At 42.7% G+C, this 24,143-nt stretch overlaps 1 protein-coding gene across 4 annotated transcripts; it reads left to right on the top strand.

The window, feature by feature from the left end:
• Positions 1-566: 566 nt before the first annotated feature.
• On the top strand, positions 567-23,386 carry SRSF11 (serine and arginine rich splicing factor 11). Of its 4 annotated transcripts, none has more exons than XM_065673041.1 (13): positions 567-627; positions 767-904; positions 8,905-9,038; positions 13,024-13,133; positions 15,106-15,198; positions 16,497-16,546; positions 17,649-17,776; positions 18,754-18,835; positions 19,969-20,100; positions 20,643-20,732; positions 21,297-21,392; positions 21,842-21,980; positions 22,093-23,386. In XM_065673041.1, exons 2-13 carry the CDS (start codon positions 777-779, stop codon positions 22,285-22,287), a joined length of 1,377 nt encoding a protein of 458 aa, XP_065529113.1. In that variant the 5' UTR covers positions 567-627; positions 767-776; the 3' UTR covers positions 22,288-23,386. The 4 variants fall into 4 exon arrangements, with proteins under 4 accessions (XP_065529113.1, XP_065529112.1, XP_065529114.1 ...); XM_065673040.1 differs by having other exon boundaries at positions 22,090-23,386; XM_065673042.1 differs by lacking the exon at positions 20,643-20,732 and having other exon boundaries at positions 22,090-23,386.
• Positions 23,387-24,143: the final 757 nt, after the last annotated feature.

Raw genomic sequence — 24,143 nt, 5'->3', positions numbered from 1 at the left:
CAACCCAACCCATTCCATGGTTCTATGATTGTTTTATTTACAGTATATTGCCAGAGCAGAACACAGAGCACTCGGAGCACATTCATCTCAGTGAAGCCAGGCAACAAAACACCTATTCCATTCATCTCTATGTGAATACAATTCATGTACCGATTGACCTAGCCTGCCAAAGTCAGGTCAGTTTTCAGCTTACAGCTCTGAAGGAACAAGCGGCATTACCGAGCCCATCTGGAACACCTTGTACAGTGCACTGTTAGCAACACAGCAGCCTCCGAGACCCCCCAGCTCCTCTGAGGACTAACCAGGGGCGCTCTGGGAGCCGGGGAGCAGTCCGGATGAGCTGTTGTGCTACCGGCGCATGGGACGGGCGATGCTGAACGCTCCCTGTCCCCATAAGAGCCCAAAGAGCTCCATCAAAGCCGCTGAGGTAACAGCCTTTCCCGCCAGCCACCGCCACCGCTCCGCGCATGCGCCCTCCCGCCCCGCGCGCTCCCGAGGGAGGCCGGGGACACGCGCCTGCGCGGCTGCGCTGCGCACGGCGCGGGCCGGGGGGCAGTGCGCCTGCGCGGTGGGGCGTTGGGGGGGCAGAGGCGGTGCATTGTGGGATACTGCGGCCCAGGCAGGCTGGTGAGGCGGCGGCGGGTGCTGCGCGGCGGCGGCGGGGTCGGGCCGGGTCGGGTCGGGCTTGGGGCGCGGCAGCGGGCGGCTGCTCGGGCCTAACGCGCTCTTCCCCTTCCTCCTTTCCCCGTCCCCGCTGTGTCTGTAGCGGCGGCGCGATGGCTTCCAGCAGCGGCACCGACGTGATCCAGGTCACTAACGTCTCCCCCAGCGCCAGCTCCGAGCAGATGCGGACGCTCTTCGGCTTCCTCGGGAAGATCGAGGAGCTGCGCCTCTTTCCCCCCGAGTGAGTGCGGGCCTTCCCCTCCCTCCCTCCCTCCCTCCCTCTCTCCCCGGCGGGAGCAGGCCTCTTCCTCCGCCTCCCCGCGGCCTGGCCGCCGCCTCCGCCTTCCCCTCCCCCAGCGCAGGCCAGCGCCCGCCTCCCTTCCCCATGGCTGCCGGCCCGCGGGCGGACAGAGCCCGCCTCGGCTGGCGCCGCGGGCATCGCGGTGAGTGGAGCGGGGCGAGCCGCGGTCTCGCCCCCCTTCGGCTTGCGGGGCACTAGTAGGAGGTTGTGCTCTTACCACAGCTACGAGTATTCACCTGATGCGTTAGGTACGTGTGTGGGGTGAGGGCAGTACTTTACATATGTCATTCCAGGCGGGATTCTCCCTGCCACGTGCCCATTTCTATCTAGGAGCTGTTCTTTTCTTGGCCGGCCAGCTGACCCCTGCTGCCTGCTTAACTTCCACGACCGTTTATAGGCAGTTGGCCATAAACCTTCATTTTTAGATACAGAATTCTGTGCGAAGTGAGCAGGTATTCACTAATATACAAATAATGCAAATTTATTCATTAGGTGTTAACATTGGTTTTGGTCATGTGAGTTTCATGTGATTTACAGACCTTAATGTCATATGTTGGTCTTTTGCATATGTATTATGTCATGATGAGTGAGCATTGGGCGGAGAAAAATCAAACAAGGAAGCAGTCAGTTATTTTTAATACCCAAAACTATTTGGATTTTTTAGGGGGGGAGTGGGGGGGTGGAAGCTATTGCTAAGCTTTGTCTTCCTCATCACTGAGCTTCAATCCCTTCTAGCACAAGCCCAGGAAGGCGCACCCATCCTGCTAGCTGGTTATGTACGCACGTTTTGAAATGGCATTTCTGGTGGTGTGGCAGTTTTGCACTTTGGGTTGGATTTTGGTGGTTTCACATTGGAAATTGAACCATGGAAGGAAATGGAATGTATATGTGACTAAAATGGAGGGACACTTACAGGCATGAGAGCTGTGATACTAGCTGGGATAACTTAAATGGCAGAACTGTTAATGCTTGGCAGCCAGCAGAGTAATTAATCTTTAAACAGATGCAGTTACTTGATGTGCTGCTCTCTATTTTAAGGAATGTTGTTCTAGGTGGATTCTGTTTCTGAAATGTTGTAGTTGTAGATACATACTAATCAGTCTGTTAGAAGATTACTTTTGTGGTGTTGGAATGAAGTACGCTACAAAAAAATCCCCATATCCAAAGCTCTCCTCCTACCATCCCCCAGACTGTCTGTACATTCTTAGTCTGTCTCCTTTGCACGAATGAGTAATGAAATCCCAGCCCCATAGGGCCCTACTCAGTGCAAGCGATGGATCTGTCTTGGGCTGTGTACTGGAGAGAAGCCTGTGATGGATGGATGTGTTGTAGAGATGGGTTATGGGAAGAGAAGAGATGGCTATACCCCTGTAGCTGTAATGCTTGATACTAGCAGATACCAGTTTTTCGGCATACCTGCTGGTTTATATAGAAAAATACCAGCTGGCTGACTTATAGCTGTGTTAGTGAAGGTGGTTTGCTAAGGGAGAAAAGGCAATGAGATGCAAATAACTCCATTAAGCCAGGTGCCAGATACCGCAAATTGGGTGACCAAAAATTACTTGAAACATTTGGTCTTTTGTATTTCAAAGCCCTGAATGAGAGAGGAGGATGATACTTATTTGTCTTGTAGGGATATTGTGAAGATGTCTTAGTAAAGTTAGTACTGTGGAAAGCCACTGAATAACTCAATAAGGAGCAGGAAATACAGTGCAACTAAATAGGCCTTGCACAGAAGATGCAGAAAATACTGAATAGCTGTTGAAGTGAACATTATCATATATCTTCATTGCAGAATGTAGGTCTTGGTGGAAAAATAGCATTTTTGAAAACCGTATATAAAGGTTGTGCAGCTGATCCTGGACCAGGCACTTTTTTGGGACAGGGGTTAATTTTTAGCCTTGTTTTTGTAAGGAGGTTTTGTGTCATTTCCTTTGTATTGCTGTCCATACAGAGATATCAGGGGCACTTCTAGACCCGCTGTGGGTCTCCACTGAGGCGCTCAGGGATCCGAATTTGGGATGCTTTACAGTCTCTGATTTAATTTCATATTGAAGAGAGTTGCATTTTTAATAGTGGCAGGTTCTTTTATCTGTTTCTCCTAAAGCCTTTTTTATTCCTTCTCCTTTAAACTTCAGGTCCTGACAGTACCCTGCCCTTGGTGTTCATCTTTTTTTTTTTTTTTTTTTAGGGGGGGGGGCGGCGGGGAGTTACAGGATATAAATTATAATCTATAAATTCTCTCCATAGTCTGAATCTATGTCCCAGGTTATAGTGGGATTCTTCTTTGCCGCAGCGTTTCTGAGTAACCAGTGCTATTGCTTTACTTCTTTATTTGATCTTTCTCTTGGTCAGTCTGATTCTGCTGTCCTCTGTAGAAGTTCCTTATTCTCCTGGCCTTCCAGATCAGATATGACTTCCTGAGCTTGTCTACATTTCTCTTTCTCTTCCCTCATCCATCTCCTTATCCCAGTTTATTTAATCAGTTATTACACACTTTATGTACACCTCAGCTTCCTATCACACATTTAATCGACAACCAGCTCTGTGATTTCTTCCATTTTTCCTCCTCAAGACCTTTCTTCCCTCCATCTTCTGCTTTTTCCTGACTCAGTTGCCTGGTTTGTGTCCTTGTTGAGTTCCATATGGCTCATCTTCGTGGTAGGCGGAATGGAAAGTGGAAGGTATGGATTTTTGAGAGTGTGGGTTTTTTCCTCTTAAAGCAGTGTATGTATACACACGTATATATACATAAGCTGTTTTCTGTTTAGCATATTGTCCTGGTTTCAGCTGTAACAGTTATTTTTCTCCTTCCTAGTAGCTGGTGCAGTGCTGTGTTTTTGACTTCAGTTTGAGAGCAGTGCTGATGACACACTGATGTTTTAGTTGTTGCTCAGTAGCAGTTACCCTGACAAAAGGACTTTTCAGTCTCATGCTCTGCCAGTAAGGAGGGGCACAAGAAGCAGTGAGGAAGCAGAGACAGGACACCTCACCCAGACTACACAAAGGGGTATTCCATACCACAGCACATCATGCCTAGTATAGAAACTTGGTGGAGTCACCCAGAAGGGATTGCTGCTTGGATCAGGCTGGGTAGTGGTTGGTGGGTGGTAAGGAATTTTGTATTGTGCATCGCTTGTGGTTTTTGTTGGATTTTTTTTTCCCCTTATCATTGTTACTAGTAATAGTAGTTTTGCATTATACTTTAGTTATTGGACTGTTCTTATCTCAACCTGTGGGGTTCACATTCTTTCTGTTCTCCTCCCCATACAGCCCAGTCCACTAGACCACGTTGCTCCAAGCCTCATCCAACCGGGCCTTGAACGCTACTTAGAATCATAGAATAGTTAGGGTTGGAAAGGACCTCAAGATCATCCAGTTCCAACCCCCCTGCCATGGGCAGGGACACCTCACACTAAACCATTCCACCCAAGGCTTCATCCAACCTGGCCTTGAACACTGCCAGGGATGGAGCATTCACAACCTCCCTGGGCAACCCATTCCAGTGCCTCACCACCCTAACAGGAAAGAATTTCCTCCTTAGATCCAACCTAAACTTCCCCTGTTTAAGTTTTAACCCGTTACCCCTTGTCCTGTCACTACAGTCCCTGACGAAGAGTCCCTCCCCAGCATCCCTGTAGGCCCCCTTCAGGTACTGGAAGGCTGCTCTGAGGTCTCCACGCAGCCTTCTCTTTTCCAGGCTGAACAGCCCCAACTTCCTCAGCCTGTCTCCATACGGGAGGTGCTCCAGTCCCCTGATCATCCTTGTGGCCCTCCTCTGGACTTGTTCCAGCAGTTCCATGTCCTTTTTATGTTGAGGACACCAGAACTGCACACAATGCTCCAGGTGAGGTCTCACGAGAGCAGAGTAGAGGAAAGGGGCAGGATCACCTCCTTCGCCCTGCTGGTCACGCTCCTTTTGATGCAGCCCAGGATACGGTTGGCTTTCTGGGCTGCGAGCGCACACTGAAGCCGGCTCATGTTCATTTTCTCATCGACCAGCACCCCCAAGTTCTTCTTCGCAGGGCCGCTCTGAATCTCTTCTTTGCCCAATCTGTAGCTGTGCCTGGGATTGCTCCGACCCAGGTGTAGGACCTTGCTCTTGTCATGGTTGAACTTCATAAGGTTGGTATCAGCCCACCTCACAAGCGTGTCAAGGTCCCTCTGGATGGCATCCCTTCCCAAGATGTTTTGCCTTGTCTAAAACTGCTGATGAAAGCTATACGAGGACTCTTCTCAGAATACTGGCATTACTTGTAATTGCCACATGTAGTTAGTCTGCTGGGAAAAGGGGGACAATTTCTGTTGCCGAGTAAAGCACATGGGTTGGGGGTTTATTGGTTTCTGTGTTGCTTTTCATCCAATCAACATAGTGATATGGAAGAACATCTCTTGCATGTAGTATCTTTTCACTCTAGCCTGGTTCTAGCCTGATTTTATGTAAGTAATAGTGTGTATGTATTGGCTGAAATATCACTTAACCCAGGTTTAAGGAGCTGGCTGCAATAAGGGAAGTGAGTATTTTAGAGACTATAGGTCGAAGATCGGGCTTCCCTGTGTATCTGCTGTGTTTCAGCATTTCCTGTACTTCAGGCTTAGTACCTTGTTAAGACACCAACCCCAGTAAATCGTATGCCTTGGCATTCAAAGGCATGGTACCTGAGAGAGAATTACTCAATTTTTACTCTCTGGTGTATTAGAATAACGATGGCCTTTTTTTGGTAACTGCTGAGAACATTCTGTTCTGCTGAATTTCACTCAGCCACAGCTTGGATTTTTGAGTGACTGGAAATACATTTATAAAAATGAAATACAGTGATTTATATTAAATGTCAGGCTGCATAAGCATAGCCTTGTGTGTGTTCAGTTGGGTTCGTGTGTTCAGCTGGCTGCATAGGTTAGTACCTGGTAGTACTCATGTCTACAAACAGCATTTTTGTAAATGTAAATGTTGTAAATACTCTGTTACAACAGACATTTAAGAATGTTGAAAATATTGCGTATTGCATTTATGTAATAAATTGGGGGGTTAGACCTTAGATTAATACATAATTCAGACATATGGTAACTCCTTGATTTACTTTGCTTTCAGACTTTAATACTGTGGTTCTGTTAAACTCCTCTAATGCTTCTTTGGGTTTTATGCAGATGGTTAAGAAGAGGCACCATGTTGGCAAGCTGCTGTGTATTTGTGGATACAAAAGAGCTAAATGGTTTCCATTTGTCTCTCTTTGTGTCGTTTATCACTATAATGTTACTTTCCAGTATATTAAGTCTGCAAGATGTTGGATGAGATGGATGTTTCTAATTTTAAGATTTTAAAAGCTGCCATACACTGGCTCCAATCTAGTTTTTCACATCTGGTTAAATTTAAAGTGCATTAAAGTGATCTGTAGACGTTGAGGGCAGGTCTTGAGTTTGTGTAACTTGCACGTTGGGCTGAGCCTATGGTGGTGAAGCTTAGAGAGGTTTTGGCATTTGCACTAACAAAAATAGATCTTGGATATCTTTCTTGTTGATGTCAAAGTCATTCTCCTTTCTCAGTGCTTTTAGTCATAAAGACTCGATTGGGGTTCTTCAGCCTTAGTTGATAACATTGTTTTGGCAGTGGGCTGCAGTTTGAAGAGCTAGTCTTGTAACTGCTTCTGGGAATCTAGTTAGCAAAGGGAGATCTTTGTCATGAAGGTTAGTGACTATTTTTCAGAGCTACTTCTTTAGGCTAATTTGTACCTCTGGTACCTGAGGGCAACACTGAATAGTGCATGCATCCTGGACACTGAACTAAGGTCTTAGGACTTGCCACAACTTTCAGTGCCTGCCCTGTACCTTCTGGAGGCAGCTTTTAACTCCTCTGCTACAAAGTTGTGTCTGTGTAACAATTTGTCTTGCTGTCTTGTAGCTTATATGTGTGATTAAAGCAAAATTTGCACCATTTAAAGGATATATGGACTTTGAAACCCATTTTGGACCTTTACCAGGTTGATTCTGCCTCTGATTTGGAGGGTTTGGTTTGGTTTCAGGAAAGGAGGGTTTGGGGTTCTCAGTTATGTCCTACAATTCTCTCCTATTGTGTAAGAAGTAGATATTTCTGGGTTATTTTCAAGTAACTTGGAACCTTTGCATTCTCTTTTGGGATTTTCCGTGTCTGGGGATGTCACAGAATCACAGAATCACAGAATCCCAAGGGTTGGAAGGGACCTAAAAAGATCATCTAGTCCAACCCCCCTGCAAGAGCAGGGTAACCTACAGTACATCACACAGGAACTTGTCCAGGCGGGCCTTGAATATCTCCAGTGTAGGAGACTCCACAACCCCCCTGGGCAACCTGTTCCAGTGCTCTGTCACTCTTACAGTAAAGAAGTTCTTCCTGATGTTAACGTGGAACTTCCTATGTTCCAGCTTACACCCATTGCCCCTTGTCCTATCACTGGATATCACTGAAAAAAGCCTAGCTCCATCATCCTGACACCTACCCTTTACATATTTGTAAACATTGATGAGGTCACCCCTCAGTCTCCTCTTCTCCAAGCTAGAGACCCAGCTCCCTCAGCCTCTCCTCATAAGGGAGATGTTCCACCCCCTTAATCATCTTTGTGGCTCTGCGCTGGACTCCTTCAAGCAATTCCCTGTCCTTCTTGAACAGAGGGGCCCAGAACTGGACGCAATATTCCAGATGCGGCCTCACCAAGGCTGAGTAGAGGGGGAGGAGAACCTCTCTTGACCTACTAACCACTCCCTTTCTAATGCACCCTAAGATGCCATTTGCCTTCTTGGCCACAAGAGCACATTGCTGGCTCATGGTCATCCTCCTATCCACCAGGACCCCCAGGTCCCTTTCCCCTTCGCTACTTTCCAGCAGGTCAACCCCCAACCTGTACTGGTACATGGGGTTGTTCTTCCCCAGATGCGAGACTCTACACTTGCCCTTGTTAAATTTCATCAAGTTTCTCCCCGCCCAACTCTCCAGCCTGTCCAGGTCTCGCTGAATGGCAGCACAGTCCTCTGGTGTGTCAGCCACTCCTCCCAGTTTTGTGTCATCAGCAAACTTGCTGAGGGTGCACTCAGTTCCCTCATCCAGGTCATTGATGAAAATATTAAACAGCACCGGTCCCAGCACCGACCCCTGAGGAACTCCACTAGTCACAGACCTCCAGCTAGATTCTGCCCCATTGACCACAACTCTCTGCCTTCTTCCCTTCAACCAGTTCCCGACAGACACTTGTTTTGAGCTGTGGAGTAGGTACAGACTTACCTCTTGTAAGGTACAGGCCTCTATTTTGTAAAGAGGTCTCTGCAGAGCTGCTTGAACTTCTTTGTGTTTAGTTCTGTTACTGCTGAATGACAGATGTGCTGCATCCCTTCAGAATGAACTTGACAGTTTCTCTTGTGTGAGAAGCAGCATGAAGTTGGTCTATAAGCTTTTATGAAAATGTGTTAAGTAAAATCATAGCGTTTTTTAAATCATTGCCCTCTTTGTTTCATCATTTACCTTAATGAGTAATTTGAGGTTTAAAGCAGAGAGTGTAAACCCACTGGTTTTGTTAAGTGGTATAGATGATATAAGTTGGTTTACCTTTCTTGAGCAAAGTTTTCCTTTGTCTCCTTCCCTTCTCACAGACAGGTCATGAAAACTAATTTGCATTTAGGTGACCAGTCATAGTTGCATTGTGCACAATAGAATTAATGTCCAGTTACAAACGAGGCAGTAAAAATGTTCCTGCAATTTTGCAGTGAGTTGGCTTCATGCAGTGTAATTTTATATCTGGGGGCAATCAAAATGGTGCTTGGTACAAAACCTGAAGTTGTGTTCTTGCATAGAGAAGTGCCCCATGGTCCCTTGTGACTTCCTGGATTGGTCAAAGTGGGGAGACAGTAGAGGTTACAAGCTTCATACTGTCAGATTTCCTTCCACCTCAGTAACTGATTTCCTTCTCTTGCAGTGATTCTCCTTTGCCTGTGTCATCACGTGTGTGTTTTGTAAAGTTCCATGACCCCGACTCGGCAGTTGTGGCGCAGCACCTGACAAACACTGTATTCGTTGACAGAGCCTTGATAGTCGTACCGTATGCAGAAGGTTTGTGAATTGTTTAATGGCCTATGAAGCCCCTGTATGGGGGCATTTTATTCCAGTATAGTTCACAAAAATGAGGATTAGTAAAAACGTCAAGCATAAAAGATAATTAATGTTTTGAAACCCTTGGTATATTGCCATTGGCCCATGGATTAAATAATTGTTTTTAATTTAATGACACTGAATGAAAGTGGAAAGTTTAACTCTTAACTGCTTTTGTGTGTCTTTAAGTTTAGAACATGAACGTTTTAGGCAGAATTATTTGCAAATTTTGCTCTTTATCAGTCTCAATGAGACATTTCCCTAAACAGACTTATGCAAACAGGTCCATGTTATAAGGAAATTTTTTCTTAATAATTATTTGCCACTTTCACATAGATACAAATCTCTTCATGAGAATGGCTTCTCCCTCCATGAGAGTGCATGGAAGAGCAGAGTAATGTTTCTCTGAGATACTCTGCCACTGCATTTATTTGGGAACTTCCTGAAAAGGCAGTCACTCTCCTTGTAAGTCCAGTATACCAAGGGTTTGAATAATTATGGTGTAATTTGAAATTAGATCTCCAAGAGGTGCCAAATGGGCACTGGGACTAGTTTTTTTATTCCAAGTTTTCTTGTTCATCCTTGATATATTTTATAGAATTTCACTAAATAATAAACTCTTCTCTCTGTTATTTGTGTGTGTGATTTTTGTAGTGGAGAAGGCAAATGCAAAGCCCTTCCAGATGACTGAAAAACAGTGGGTCCTCTGCAGCTACAGGGGATTCTAGACATTAACTAAAGGCCAGCAAGCACTCAAGTCCCCAAGTGTTTTCCTGGTGTAACCACTTGTTAACTACATTTTCTCTTCTTCTTTTTATTTTTACGTTTTAGGGTGTTACAGTAATTTGAAAGGCAATGAGCAGGGTTTTTGGAACTTACCTTAAAAACAAAGTGCTGAGAAGACACCTCTTCTTGCAGAAGTCTTATTAAACTCTTCTAGACTTGCTTTAGAAGTAACTGATTTCCATTGTACTGTTTCTTGATTTACTTCTGAGTTAATGGATTTTCCCTGATTGCTTGAGTTAAATAAAATCTCTGTAGATTAACTGGTGCTACAGCAACAAATCTGGTACATGGCCTGGGTTCAGACCTATGCTCAAGACATTGTAATGCTGTAGGCTGTCTTTTGAGGCCTGGGGAGCTGTTTTATCTTTGTAATTCCTTGAACTTAAATGTTATGGAAACTTAATTTATGGAACATAGGACTTTGCAGCATGACCTTTTGTTGAGACATGCTGCTTTTTGAGAACACAGAACATGTTCTGAAATTACCACTGAGTTACTGCTTCTGCTTTTGCTAGTTTAGGTGTAATAACGTAGTTGAAAGGCATCTTGTCCTTGTCTTTGTATTAAAACATGATATAGCAACAGTCCATTTGAGTCAGAACTGAAGCAATCACCAAGGCCTGTGGGGCAGAACGTTGGTGTTTTAACTTGACCAATAAGAATAAAACCAGTCTGACTTTGTCTGTCATTCTCGGTGGTGTATAAATCTGGCACATAGAGAAATCTGCCCAGTACTTTTGGTTCAGATTGTGTAAAGAAAATAAAATAATGAACAAATAGAATATTTAAACGGGCCTGTTTAAATCCAGGAGCTCCTCATGGCCTATTTCCTCTGGTGCTCTAGTGGTGCAGAATGATGTGGTGTATCACAAGAGATGCACTCAGCCAGTAAAGTTATACCCCTTGGTTTTGTAACCATATGCTCCTGTCCATGTATTGGAGTATAGTTTTCCCTGCCAATGCAAATTGCCAGAGTCCCAATTCAACAAGCTACTTAAGCACGATACAGCAAGATTCTTAACACCATGGTGAAATTGCTCATGTGCTTAAAGCCAGGCGTATGCTTAACTACTGTGCTGAACTGGGCCCTTTGATCTTCTATTTTCTGTTGTGATAATTCTGTATGAATATTGCCTGTCACTAAAGTAAATGTTTATTATCTGTTTAGCGCAATAATTATCCCCTATACCACAAGCGCACTCCAGTTTTAGCATACACAGTTTGGTGTTGGCTGTTGCTTTGTGTTATAGAACTATACACAAAGTCTACGGTAAGGTTTAGTATTTGTCATTTTCACTGTGCTATTCCTACATTTGGAAGGAACTCTTTAAGGTTAAAGGTGGCTGGGGGGGATATTTAGGTTCTTTGGTTAATGTTTGTTTCTTTTGTCTGTTTCTTTTTCTTTCATTTCTACACATTCATGCAGTATTTCATGGTTCTAACAAAGCAGCAGTATAAAAAGCTCTTGAAGCATGAAAATTAACTGGTGAGGGGCCTCATTGCTTTTTTTTTTTTTTTTGAACTGTAGTTTATTTATTTCTAAATACTTTTTAAAGAAAAACAATTAGAGGATCAGATGCATGATTTTTTTTTTTAATGGATGCAGATCTTCTATGAGGTGTCTCAAGATAAGTCTGAGGGTTTATATTTAGATGCCAGAAATGTTGTAGTTGCACTAATTTGAAATGTTTAGCTGTAATTTATAAATATCCTCTGAGCCATAATTTTGCATGCAAAATTCCCCCATAATCTCTCTGTAGGTATGTTAATATATTGATGCATTAATGCCCTTTATCTAAATGACCTTTTTCCCCCCCTTTCCCTCCATAACTTTGGGTATCTAAATTGATGACCGCTCAATGACACAAGCAAGATAACAGTGCTGTGTATTATACATTTGTTTATATTATCGGCACTTCTCAGTATAGGTGGAAGGAACCATTACCTTTATTTAACAGTGGTTTTTCTTTTTTGTTGTTGTGTTTTACAGTTCTTTTCCCTGGTTCAGCCTGAACTATATACCAGGCCCTGCTGAAAATACCACCCAACAGTTTTCTTCTGCAGCTTATCCAGTTTCTCTTAAGTGCCCTGTACATATTGTATGTTTTATGATGAGATGCAGTTTCTTAATGTGTATTACAGAAACACTACTGGTATTTGCAAATATATAGTAAAATTGTTTTATTGAACTCTCATTTTGGGGGCTTGGGCACATTAACAAATTAATCCATCTGTATAGGGCTTTTGCTGTTGGATAGAATAAAAACCACCTGCATAATGACTTGTTTCATGCTAGGACCCTTAAAATTATATGTGCAGAGCAGGCAGTAAAATAAGACACTTGTCTTAGTTGGCTGCAAGATTTTGGGCCAGAAGTTTCTTCTGAAATGGCAGTATGTAGCAGCATTCTTGGTACAATAAGCATGGCACATACTGGAACAAATGCATTTTACTGCACAGGTAAGGAATGTGCCACAATATCCTGTATGTATGCACCCATCCACCCTCAGACACACACACAGAGCGTGTATTTGGAGATCTGCAGAGACTTTCATTTTCATTTGACAAGTCAGCAAAAGCCCTACGCTTGATTCAACCAAAAAATATTTCCATACCTTCTCTTTTAAGTTTTACAAAATTTATATGGTAGGTGTAAAAGCAAACTTAGTGAACTGTACCATATTATTAACCCCTAAATCAAACTTTTTTTGTCTTGTGTATCTTGATTTTTCTGTGTGCTTTATAGTGAAGCAGCCGACACGAGTCGTTGTTCATAAAACAGCTTTTGAAAGTTGAGAGCACACCCCTGGAGAACCGACTGTGCTTGCTTACGTTTGGTTCATGACTTAAAAATCGAGTACAGGTGATGAAATCTTGGCAGTGTTAACAAAAAAGTAGTGTGTATTGTGCTATTTTTTTGCTCTAGAAACTTAACCATTTGTAGAGAAAAAGGAACAGTCAAATTGTCACACATTGAAGTTGCATTCTGACAAAAAAATTTAATGATAAATATTAATAGACAACAAGCTTTGTATTTTAGCCAGCATAAGTACTTTCAACAAACTCAGGTGGTGTATCAGGGAGACATTTTCTGGGTGTTTTTGTGTATTTTCTGCCTTTGAAATAGAATGCACTCTAATGCAAGGCTGTTTCTCTGCAGGAGTTATTCCTGATGAGACTAAGGCTTTGTCTCTCTTGGCACCAGCTAATGCTGTGGCAGGTCTGCTGCCTGGAGGTGGACTCCTGCCTACTCCTAACCCACTTTCTCAGGTAGGCTTCCCCTTTCCCGTCAGGGTAAAGCTAATGGGAATGATTAGATGTATCCTGGTTGATTCTAACTTCTGTTGGTTTTTTTTTTTTTTTCAGGACAAATAGACTGATGTAGTTCTGTGATTCTGTGTACTAATGCCTGTTCCTAGAATGTTTTAGTTTATGTGTCTTGGTTCGTTACAGCTGCCTGATGTGAATTGTGGCTAAATTATGATAGTTGGTAGATGGGATACTTTTATTTCCCTAATATGATGCCTCTGTTTTCTCAAGGGCTCTGTGTTTATATCTCTTTCTTATCCTTTGGTTTTTTTTTTTTTTCTCCATTCTGTGCTTAAAGACAGTTTTGACAAGCAGTAGAGATCTTGTAGGCTTTACATTTGTGAAATTCAAGGGGGTTGACATGCTGTGGAGATACAGTTTTTCCCCTCAGCAGGAGTATTAAAGGTATTTGCTTGTTATCTAAATACACAAGAATTCATGCGGAAGATGAACATTAAGAATAATACATCACGGAAATAGTTTCAGTCAAAGCACATATCTTATTAGAGACAGAAAATCAAAGTACAAGAAGCAAATTAATAAGAATAAAGCTTCATTAATTCAACAGTTCCCAAATCTACTTCTTCAGCTTGTGCTTATGTTTTCTTTGTGTAGCTTCTGTTAGGATTTCTGATTGCACGGAAGATACATTTGACATTGAGTTGTTCAGATCTCTTAAACCATATATGAATGGAAAAGTCTAAAGTTTAGCTTTGAAACTTGAGGAAAGGCATGGAAGAAACAAACATCATCTTAAAGATGAGTTTCATCAAAACCTGTATATGTAAATTCCTGAAAATGATCGTTGAACCACCTTAATCTTAGCTCTGTCACCTGAATCCTAGCCTACTACCAATCCACTTAATGGCAGAATCTATTTAACATGCATTTTATGGATAATTGCGGTGGATGGTTATTTTTTTCACATACATCTTGAAAGCTGGTTATGCAGCTCCTCTTGACTGTTACTGGGAGCTGGACATCTTGCTCTCAAACTGCAGGGAGGAGCCAGTACAGTTGCAAGAGACCAGCTAACTGGAAAACTCCCTGTCAGATAGGGGAAGGTTCCACTGCTTTGTTCCTTACTACATGCTCTTGCTGCTGCTTTTACACTGGCTCTGCAGCTCATCAGATTCTTTAGTGAGCTATAGTGATAGTGGGATGTAGCCACAAAAGTATGTTCTCTGACTCCTCAGTGGGTTGAATTGGTTGACAAATGAGTCTCAAGTGCCATAGCTGTCAGGAATGAAGCAGTGAGGAGGAGGGAAGGAAGGGAGAGCAAGCCCTCACAGTGACAGCGCAGCACTGTTTAACATGGGATCACCTGGCTTTAATCTCACTGTATGTTTTGATCATTTCACTTCAAATGGCCAAAAATGAGGTTCTTTTTGAGGCTTCTAGATTAATGTAAGGAATTCAGACCTGTACCATCATCCTACTTACTCTTCTAGTAGTTTTTCAACCCATTTTCTAGTTTTAACCTAACTAGAGAAATTTGCAGATATGTAATAATATTATATTGTCTTTTAATATAAAACATGTTCATTTCAATCCTAAATTGATTTAGATATGTGGTTGTTGGCTCAGTAACTTGAATTTTCATTTTAGCCCTGGAAAACAGCTTCATTTTAAACTATTTCCTGACTGTACTGGAATGTTTTGCTTTTTTACTTCCCTTGACTCACCTATTGTGATGCAAAGGAAACAGAGCTTCATTTTGGAGTATTTATAGGTGCAAGAATCTTTCCTATACTAGCTTTGGAATACCTGGATAGGGAAAACTGAAATTCTCTGGCTAACCTTAGTATAATGTTTCCTGTAGCTAGAAGCCTGAGGAAACCCACATTTTCACATGTCTGATGCTTGGGAATCTTGATCCAGCAGCTTTTTATCATTTGAATATGGCTTTGTCTAATTGCTATCTTTGTTACAGATTGGTGCTGTTCCTTTAGCTGCTTTAGGAGCTCCTGCTCTTGATCCTGCCCTAGCTGCTCTTGGGCTTCCTGGGGCAAACTTAAACTCTCAGGTATGTCCCACTCTCTTAACATTTTCTTTATTGTTTCTTACATAATTCAGTTATCATATGTGATGCCCTTAGGGTTCATCAGTATATTAAGTAACAAGCTGAAGATCTGGAAATGCTATACTTAAATTTGAAAAAGTGCTAAAAAATACTACTTTTTATGAAAGGCTTGGCCGAATGTAGTTGCACAGGCTGTGGGTTCTTTAAACTCCTTAGAATTGTTATAGAATGCAGTCTGTTTCTTGGCATAGCAGGTCTGTGTATGAACACTTCTCTTTTGCTACCCTCTTCTGTTGTAATTTTCATTTGTATCAGTTTAACAGCCACTGTCTGAAAACTCCCGTGTTTGGAGTAAGTAGTATCTGTAGGAGTATCAAATTAAATGCCAGAGGGACCTAAAAAATAGTCTGGGGCTAGTAGTGAAACACTTCAAATGTATGTCATTATCAAGCTGTGAAACTGTACTTATAGTAAAAAAAGACTTTGAATTTTTAATGCTGTAGGTGTAGAAAATACAGAGGAGACTTTGTTAGGCTGTAGTCTTTAAAAAAATAAATAAAAGCAGACTTTAAGTACTAAGTAATAATGAGTTATATTGGGTTAATACTTAAGATATAAGAACCAAATGGTGTATGGGGAACGAACATGTTTTACAGGTACAAGAATTAGTAATAATTCAGTGTATTGCTAAGAAATACATCATTTAGCATTGTCTTTATGCATGCCATGTGTAGTAACAAGCAAATAAGGTGATAATGACATAAAAAATGGGGAAAAAAAAAAGCGTTCAAAATGCTTATTAGGAAAATACAGCTGTATGAGGAAGGGTTCTTTCCCTTGTTCATTAAGCAGCTGAATCTAACAAAGTGCTTGGGTTCAACGCAAGGCAGCTTCCGTACGAAGAAATTAGTGGGGACTAAACATATTGTTACAATGCCACTGGTACAGGAAGTGACCAGTTGTCATAGAATTTTTAGATTAAAGAAGCTTTTGCTTATAAATTGACACTGGGGACTTCCCATGGGCAGGCAAGTTTGTTTTTTAATGAGATTTCCATTCTCTTGAAGTGACAGATAAATAACTCATAAATACCAGGAGTGCATTTTTATTTTCAAGTGCTTTGATTCTATCCAGGAACTTTTTGTCTGGAACTTGTCTGGGGAGTATTTTGGTTTGGTTTTTTTATCTGTAGAGACCTTTTGCTTTAGCTGCTGCTAGGGATACATTCAGAGAAGATGATCCTCTTAAGCACATACATCTTCCAACATGGTTTTAACTGTTGTTTTTGTTTCCCCTCACAGTCTCTTGCAGCAGATCAGCTACTAAAACTTATGAGCACAGTGGATCCAAAGTAAGCATCAGTGTTTACAAATCTTTGTATTGCAGTACACTGGATCTTGGGAATGTCTGTTGTGATGCAGTATCCAGTCTTTGTCCTACTGGATCTAATTAAGGTTGGAGAAAACTCGTGACTTGGGAATCTTGTGCAGACTCTTCTCTGTGGTAGAGAGAAGAGGGGGAGGAAATGAAGATGATTCAGCCTTGCATCTATGGAACGATACCAATTAATATGCCAGAGAAAAAAGCTGTTAGACAAATGAGTAGATGAGAAATGTTCTAAAAGCAAAGAAACCAAATCTGCCTCAGAAAGCCCTCGTACTGCAAATTGCAGGGAGCTTTGGAGAGAATTCTTTCAACTCTCGGCTTCAGCAAGTATTGCTTACCTTGCTGCTCTGTTAGCTAAACAACTTCTAGCCCTGTTTGGCTGTTGGTGTTGTTAAATTGCCAGAGCCATCTCATCTAAACCAGGAGATAAAGCTATATGTCTTGCAGCCCAAACCGTTCTCTGATACGATTCTATGATAGGTGACCCATCTTCTTTTTTTAATACTGTTCTGGCATATTATTCCCTATTGTAAGTTGGTATTTCTGTAAGCAGAGATTGTATAGCTGATTGAGCAAAACAGTTAACGAAGATAATGGATTAGATACAGCCAGTACACCTGACTTCAAAGCCACCTTGTAGAACACATCTTCTGAATTGCAGCTTTCATCACTGTAGATTTCCCAGTGTGGCTTATAAGAATGGAAGCTGACGTTCTGCTGTGTTACACACTGTTACCCATGGAGTTCTTCTTTCAGGTGTTAAGAATTGAAATTGTGTTGTACAAGTGTTCTGAAAGGTGTCATTAGAAACTTACCTGTGCAAGCCAACACAAAGCTTCCTGCTCTTTACGGCTGACTGGAATTCTAAGAGCCATAGGTGCTAGTATCTTGTGCTGCTGTTTTCAGCACAGATACCACATCTTAGGCTCATTACCTTCTTATCTAAGTGGTGACAAAGTGTGGGCAGGTACTGATTCGCTTAGATCAGTCACTCTGAATAGGCTTTGGGCTGTATTTCTTTGATTCATTAACACTGAGTTACTAAAATCCCTTTTTTTATTTCCCAGGTTGAACCATGTAGCTGCAGGTCTTGTTTCCCCGAGTCTGAAATCAGATACCTCCAGTAAAGAAATAGAAGAAGCTATGAAAAGAGTACGAGAAGCACAGTCATTAATTTCTGCTGCTATTGAGCCAGGTAATTTTAAATACCTCATTTACTTCAAGAGGCAGTTTTGATGTAGTATATGATAAAAGCTCATGGTCTGCAAAATATTGGCTTAATGCTTTCATGTTCTATAGTGACTTAATGTATGGTTGACAGGTTTTTAATTGTCCCATAGTGTGAATGCTGCGTGTGTCCTGCCGAATGTTGCAGGGAATTAATGGTGTCTTAGTTTTTCCCCAAATACCCATTTTCTGAAGATGGAGAAATGCTTGAGCTTCCCCTGGTGGAAGTTCATAGTGCCAGCTCTGAGACTTCATTGGAAGCAGCAAGTGGCTTAACCACTTGGCATCCTGGTGATTCTTGTGCTTGGGGATGATTTCCTTTCTCTAATTCCTGATCTGTGGAAGTCTGTAAATTATTCTTCTTTCTGTAGCTGATTTCAGTAGGTTTTATTTTAGAACAAGATGCAGCAGTCCATCCACAAATGTCAGACCCACCACATCTGAGAAGCAGGAACTTGAAACACTGAAAATAGTTTTCCAGCCTCCTGTTTGCTTTCAGGAAAGAGCAGAGCTCCTATTCTTCTCTTACACCAGAAAACCGTGCTGATTGCTTTGTTTGAGGTTTTCTGTGGGAAGTTCAGAACAGTGATTTGAGAGGTTCGTTAGCCCTTCACAAAGTGGCAGATTCTGAGATCTTACCAAGGCTTTTCATTGCCCTGCAGCTCTTACCTTTCAACTTTGTTAAACATCTTCTGAATTTTGGCTTCTTCAGTTTTGCATAAAGCATTATGTTGGTTTTATGTCACACACATCTTTATCATGTGAATTCTTTGTGTTGTCTTCTGAGGAAAAGGATAGATAAGCCTTACTTTCAAAATATTCCTTATGTTTTCTATATCTTGGTTATTTCTATGGCATGAAGCTCAACTTGTTCTTTTATAAAATCTCTTTGAATACTAAAATAACGCTGTGGTTTTTACTTTGCTTTCCCTTTTTAACCTCCAGACAAAAAAGATGAAAAACGAAGGCATTCAAGGTCGAGGTCACGCTCCCGGAGGAGGAGGACACCTTCTTCATCTAGACACAGGTAGTCAGCTTGTTTGCCTTATAAAAACCCCACATGGCTGAAATAGTGCCTTCAAAAATCCTTCTTGGAAAGTGACACTTCACTCCTGGAGGCTGACAGATGTTTGGAGAAAGCTGAAGCCATGATCTGGCTAGACTGTACTGTGGGATGGAGGCCAACCCCTGGTTTTGTAGGGAGGGTGGGAGAGAGGTGATGGCAAAAAATACCTCAGAAGTACCTGAAAGTACTGTAGAAGGACCTTCAGGACATCGTGCAATGCTTGGACTGATTTCATTTAGCAATCAGTTGCTGCTTGTATTAGATAAGAAACACCTTAGCCCAGAGCCTCGGCTTTACACAGCCTTCACTACTGTGAACACCTAAGCTGTTGTCCTTAAACCTCTGTTCTGTCTTCAGTCTCTTTCCAGTGTGCTCATGTGGTCGTTATAATTTGTCTTAAAACCAAGTCCTAGGAGGCTTCTCTGAGCACTGTTTATTAGGTACATAGATGTTTACCTGCTGGGCTTTTGCCTTTAGTATGTGCAGCACATTTACCTTAGTGGAAATGTGGGACCAAAGTTTTCCTTACGGCTTTCTAGGTTATGATTTACTTGGCGATAGGGCTGTTCAGGTGCTCTTACTAGAGATCTTAACACTGTTCTAATACCCAAACTAGAAGACATATGGCTCATTTATGCTGTTGGCTTGTCAGCTCCAATCAGGCAGCACATGCCAGTGGTCTGTGCAAAGCCATTATAACCATGGCTTCCCCATCTGTACTTTGCTATTTACATATTTAGTAACTGGCTTGTATTTGGTTTGGTGTTCTAAAAATTTCTTCACATTTCAACACAACAGACCAGTTTTCCTCTACAATAGGCCTGATATTTTCTTATAAGAAGTGTAAGAAGATATATTCTTACAAGGAGAGTTAAAAAGAGATGATAGAAGCATCATTCTTCTTTGCCTTTTCACATTTGCACACTTCCTTTTTCCTTGGTGGACTCAATGCAACTCTTGCTGGTTTTTGTATTCTATATCTTTATTCACGTAACATTATGCATTATGATAATCTGAGCACCAGGCAGATGGATTTTGAATAGTATATTAAAATTCCCTGTATTTAACACACATGTACAATGTGCTGCTTGTAGACGGTCAAGAAGCAGATCAAGGAGAAGGTCCCATTCAAAATCAAGAAGCAGGAGGCGGTCTAAAAGTCCAAGGCGAAGAAGATCTCATTCCAGAGAGAGAAGCAGGAGGTCCAGGAGCACATCCAAAACCAGGTAATTGCTTCAGTAAATCTGTTCTAATTGCTAGCAGGGATTTACTACATTTTGTGCTTAATTTAGGGAAAAAAAAAGCCCAAACAAGCAAACAAAACACACCCACAAAAACCAACACTAGGGCAAGATTAAAGTCACAGTCTCTTGTGATGCCTTACAGACTAATAACAGACCTCTACATGTGCACAGGCAGTTACATGAAAACACATAACCTGCTTTTCCTGAGAGTCAACAGATGCAGCAGGCATTAGCTGAATCCCTCAGTAGCTGCCTCTGGAAAGCAGGAGCTGTGAGCATCTGGGCTTGCAGATTCTTCTGCTGTTCATACACAGAAGCTGTAAGAGCTATGATCGTATTTAGCTGTAGGTAACTGAACTGCGTTGCCATCATTATAATGTGACTGGCCTCAGAAATAGTAAACCGTGTACACTATCCCATGTTGTTACCAAGTCTGCATTTGTTTCCTACATAGCAAAAGGAGAGGCTGCTACTTGAATAGTTTGACAATGACTTAAACTTTAAAATCTGTATTTTACTAAAAGGGATAAAAAGAAGGAAGAGAAAGAAAAGAAACGTTCTAAAACTCCCCCCAAAAGCTACAGCACAACCAGACGGTCAAGAAGCACAAGCAGGTACAGTGACACGACAGCTTTCCTTGCTGTTTCCAGCATTTTTATCCACTTTAATCAAAAGACCATTATTGTGAGTAGCAGGATGAGGATTCTGCTGTGGGTATATTGGGTGTATGCACAAATGCACACGTGCTCTCTACCCATGTTGATTAGATGATTTATTTTTTCCCTAATACTGACTGTAGTTTTCTGGAGGTGCTGTTTGGGCTTAGAACAGTTTCTGCTTGCTCTGTGTCAGAGAATGTGATTCTTTGAGGTCACTGTTTAACTCTTTCCTCATTTATGGAATAAATACAAGCAAAATGTGTTCTGTTCTTTTTTAAAACACTTCCAAAAAGAACTTGCAATAGTAACAAGGACAAACAGTTTTGTTTCTGGTTGCAAAAAGAGCCAGGGTCCCCAATACAGTCTAAGAGATTTGTTCATGAAGATGAAGGTAGAACAGGAGATGACTTTGCTGATCTGGAGGGCTTTGCAGGGCTGCCAGGAGTAAATACCCATTATTGAGCCAGAGGTGTATTTGTAGCTTTAGAGAGAAAAAGCCTTGGTCTCTCTTTCCTGCAGAGAAAGACGACGTAGAAGAAGCCGGAGTGGAACACGGTCACCTAAAAAACCCAGGTCTCCTAAGAGGAAAATGTCCCGGTCCCCTTCTCCAAGAAGGTCAGTTGATCTCTTGGCTACAGCATAAAATGGTGTCTGGGTGGAAGATTCCACAGCTGGTAACTGGAGCGGGGGAACTCCAAAAGGGAGGAATTCCAGGAGGGATGATAGGTGGTACCGAGCATTCCCAGCCCCTTTGGCTCTGTACCATAGGGCCAGCTGACCTCTGGGTGGGCCTGGGCATTCTGTGGTCCTCTCTTCCCCAAATGAGGAACTTTGAGATGCTCCTTCATAACATGCTGGTGTGTCGCTGTTCTTAGACTCTGCTTTTGGGTGGTTGGGTTTGCTCCAGAGCTGGGAAATGGGGCTGTTGGGTTATTTTCTGAGAGTTAATGGTGTATTGTAGTTACACACTGCTGTTCTCCCTTTAGATTTGTAATGGACTGTGGGTGACACCTATGGATGGTGTGGTTGTGGCTTTAATTCTTCTCCATACTTTATCACTGTAGACATAAAAAGGAAAAGAAGAAGGATAAAGACAAGGAGAGAAGTAGAGACGAGAGGGAGCGCTCAACCAGCAAGAAGAAAAAGAGCAAAGACAAAGAGAAGGATCGAGAACGGAAATCTGAGAGTGACAAAGATGTGAAAGTATGTTTCCAAACCTGCCCGGCTGCAGGGCCCTGCTGCAGCCCTGACCTGGAGCCAGCAGGGACTTGGAAGGCAAGTTTTACTCTTCCTTTTTTTTCTCTCGGCAAAGCAGGTCACAAGGGATTATGACGAAGAAGAACAAGGATACGACAGCGAGAAGGAGAAGAAGGAAGACAAGAAAATGTCAGAGTCTTCCTCCCCTAAAGCAAAGGAGTCCACTGCTGATAAAGGAAGTGGGGATGCAGCGAGGGAATCCAAAGTGAATGGGGATGATCACCACGAGGAGGACATGGACATGAGTGACTGAGCTCTCTGCCTGTGCAGTGGCCACGGCTGCAGCCGTGCATCAGTGTCATTCCTGTGTGATTCTTTTACGCTGTACTCGTTAATCCTAAACCTCGATGTATACAGCTCTGAGCTACCCCTGGTTTGTAAATCTCCTGATACTAACTCACACGAAAGCTTGGTAGAAGGGTAACCATCCTTGTTCTGGCTGAGGGAGCGCGGAGCCAAGCCATTTCTACTAACTTGGTGATGCTTCAAGCAAAAGTAAAAAGCTGCATGCATCTACAGCAGGCATGGACTGTTTGTTGTCTGATCTCCTGTAGTAAATCAGCTCACCTCCGGTAGTGTCTCTAGAATTTGATTCATTGCAGTAATAGGGAAGTAGAGGGAATGCACTGACTGCATGGGGATGGGGCAGAAACATCCTCCCTCTTGGGACGTCCTGCAGAGCGGCGCGAGGGTCCAGCGTGGGGCTACACACACCCCACGGTGACAGCACAGCTGGAACCAGCGCTCTCATAGAGGTAGCTTTGGGTTTTGGTTTTGTTTATTTCTTAAAGCCATGGGGCTGGGGTTGGTTTTGGTTCTCCCGGTGGGTTTTGTTTGGCTTTGACAAGGTTAAAGTGCACTGACCTTTTTGAGGGCTTCCTTTTTAATCCTCTGTAATGGTTCTTTAGCTTTTCCTCCTGAGCCTTGGGACAGAAATCCTCTGCTTGGCCAGCGCCCAGTGATGAAAGGTTGATTTGTGCAGTTCTCCTAAGCCAGGTTCTTTTATTTGTTACTGAGCTGAACACTTTGCAAAGAGGTAGTAGTGCATTTTAAATCAACCTTCGGATGCTTTTAAAAGCAAGTCTACTTGATAACGTACTTTTTACTTGATCTCAAGTTGTATAAACTAATACCTTTGTGTTTACTGTCACTGCAGTAGTACTCTTATGCACACAGTGATTCCATGTTATCCGCAGAGTAGTTAGGCAAAGCTGTTTCCTTAGTTACGGAAGTTCAAGAGCTCTCACCTTTGTGCAGGTCCGAAGACAGAAGTAGGCCACGGTCTGTGCCATGTCCATGTACAGTTTCTGAAATTGTTTTACAGAACTTTGATAATAAAACCCTTAAATTTACTCTCTGCTGCTGGTTATTTACATGGAAATGACCTCAGAACCAACTCGCTCTGCTCAGAACCTGGGCTAGCGCTAGGCCAGGGCGTCACACTGAAGAGTTGCTTGACTTCTGAGGGGAATGAAGGGAAGGGGCTGAACCAGAGGCGGTGGGGGACAAGTGCTGCTGCCAGGAAATGCGTATTTGTAAAAGTCCTTGTGTTTTCATTGAACTATGACCATTCACCTCGCTGGAAGAGCTGCAGACAGGGATGCAGGGGGGGCTTGTGCAGGTAAAGCTGCTGTCAGCTCAAAACTCACAGGGTTAAAGGAGGCAGTTTGAGGATGAATTGAGAAGTGGTGCTTGAACTTCTGACCAACCCCTTCTTAAACTGTCCCGTCACCCCAGGGCAGGTTACCTTCCCCTTGCAGTGCAGAAATGGGAATTCTTACCAACTTTGGTGTATTTTGTTGGTAGAGGCTCATATTGCACAGCTGGGCCCTGGCTTCAGTTCCTGGTAGGGAGAGAGGGACAGTTCTGGTCAGGAAGTAAAACCAGGCACACACCAGCTGCGTGATGACTTCAGGGCTGGTTGTTGTCATCAGGGTATTTGTGAAGGGCCAGAGCATAACCAAAGAGAAATAAAGGAAATCTTTATGTGGTCCTGCCACCACATTGGTGTGGGTCATTCACAGGTCAGGGCATGGAGCCCACCCTGGCACATCAAGGGCTGGGTAGAATTAAACTCGTTTCTGGTTTATTGTACAGACATCCCCAGCC

Source organism: Lathamus discolor, chromosome 3, assembly GCF_037157495.1.
Source record: "Lathamus discolor isolate bLatDis1 chromosome 3, bLatDis1.hap1, whole genome shotgun sequence".
NCBI classification, from domain to species: domain Eukaryota; kingdom Metazoa; phylum Chordata; class Aves; order Psittaciformes; family Psittacidae; genus Lathamus; species Lathamus discolor.
Note: the sequence above shows the minus strand (reverse complement) of the source record. Positions and strands in the feature narration are given on the sequence as shown.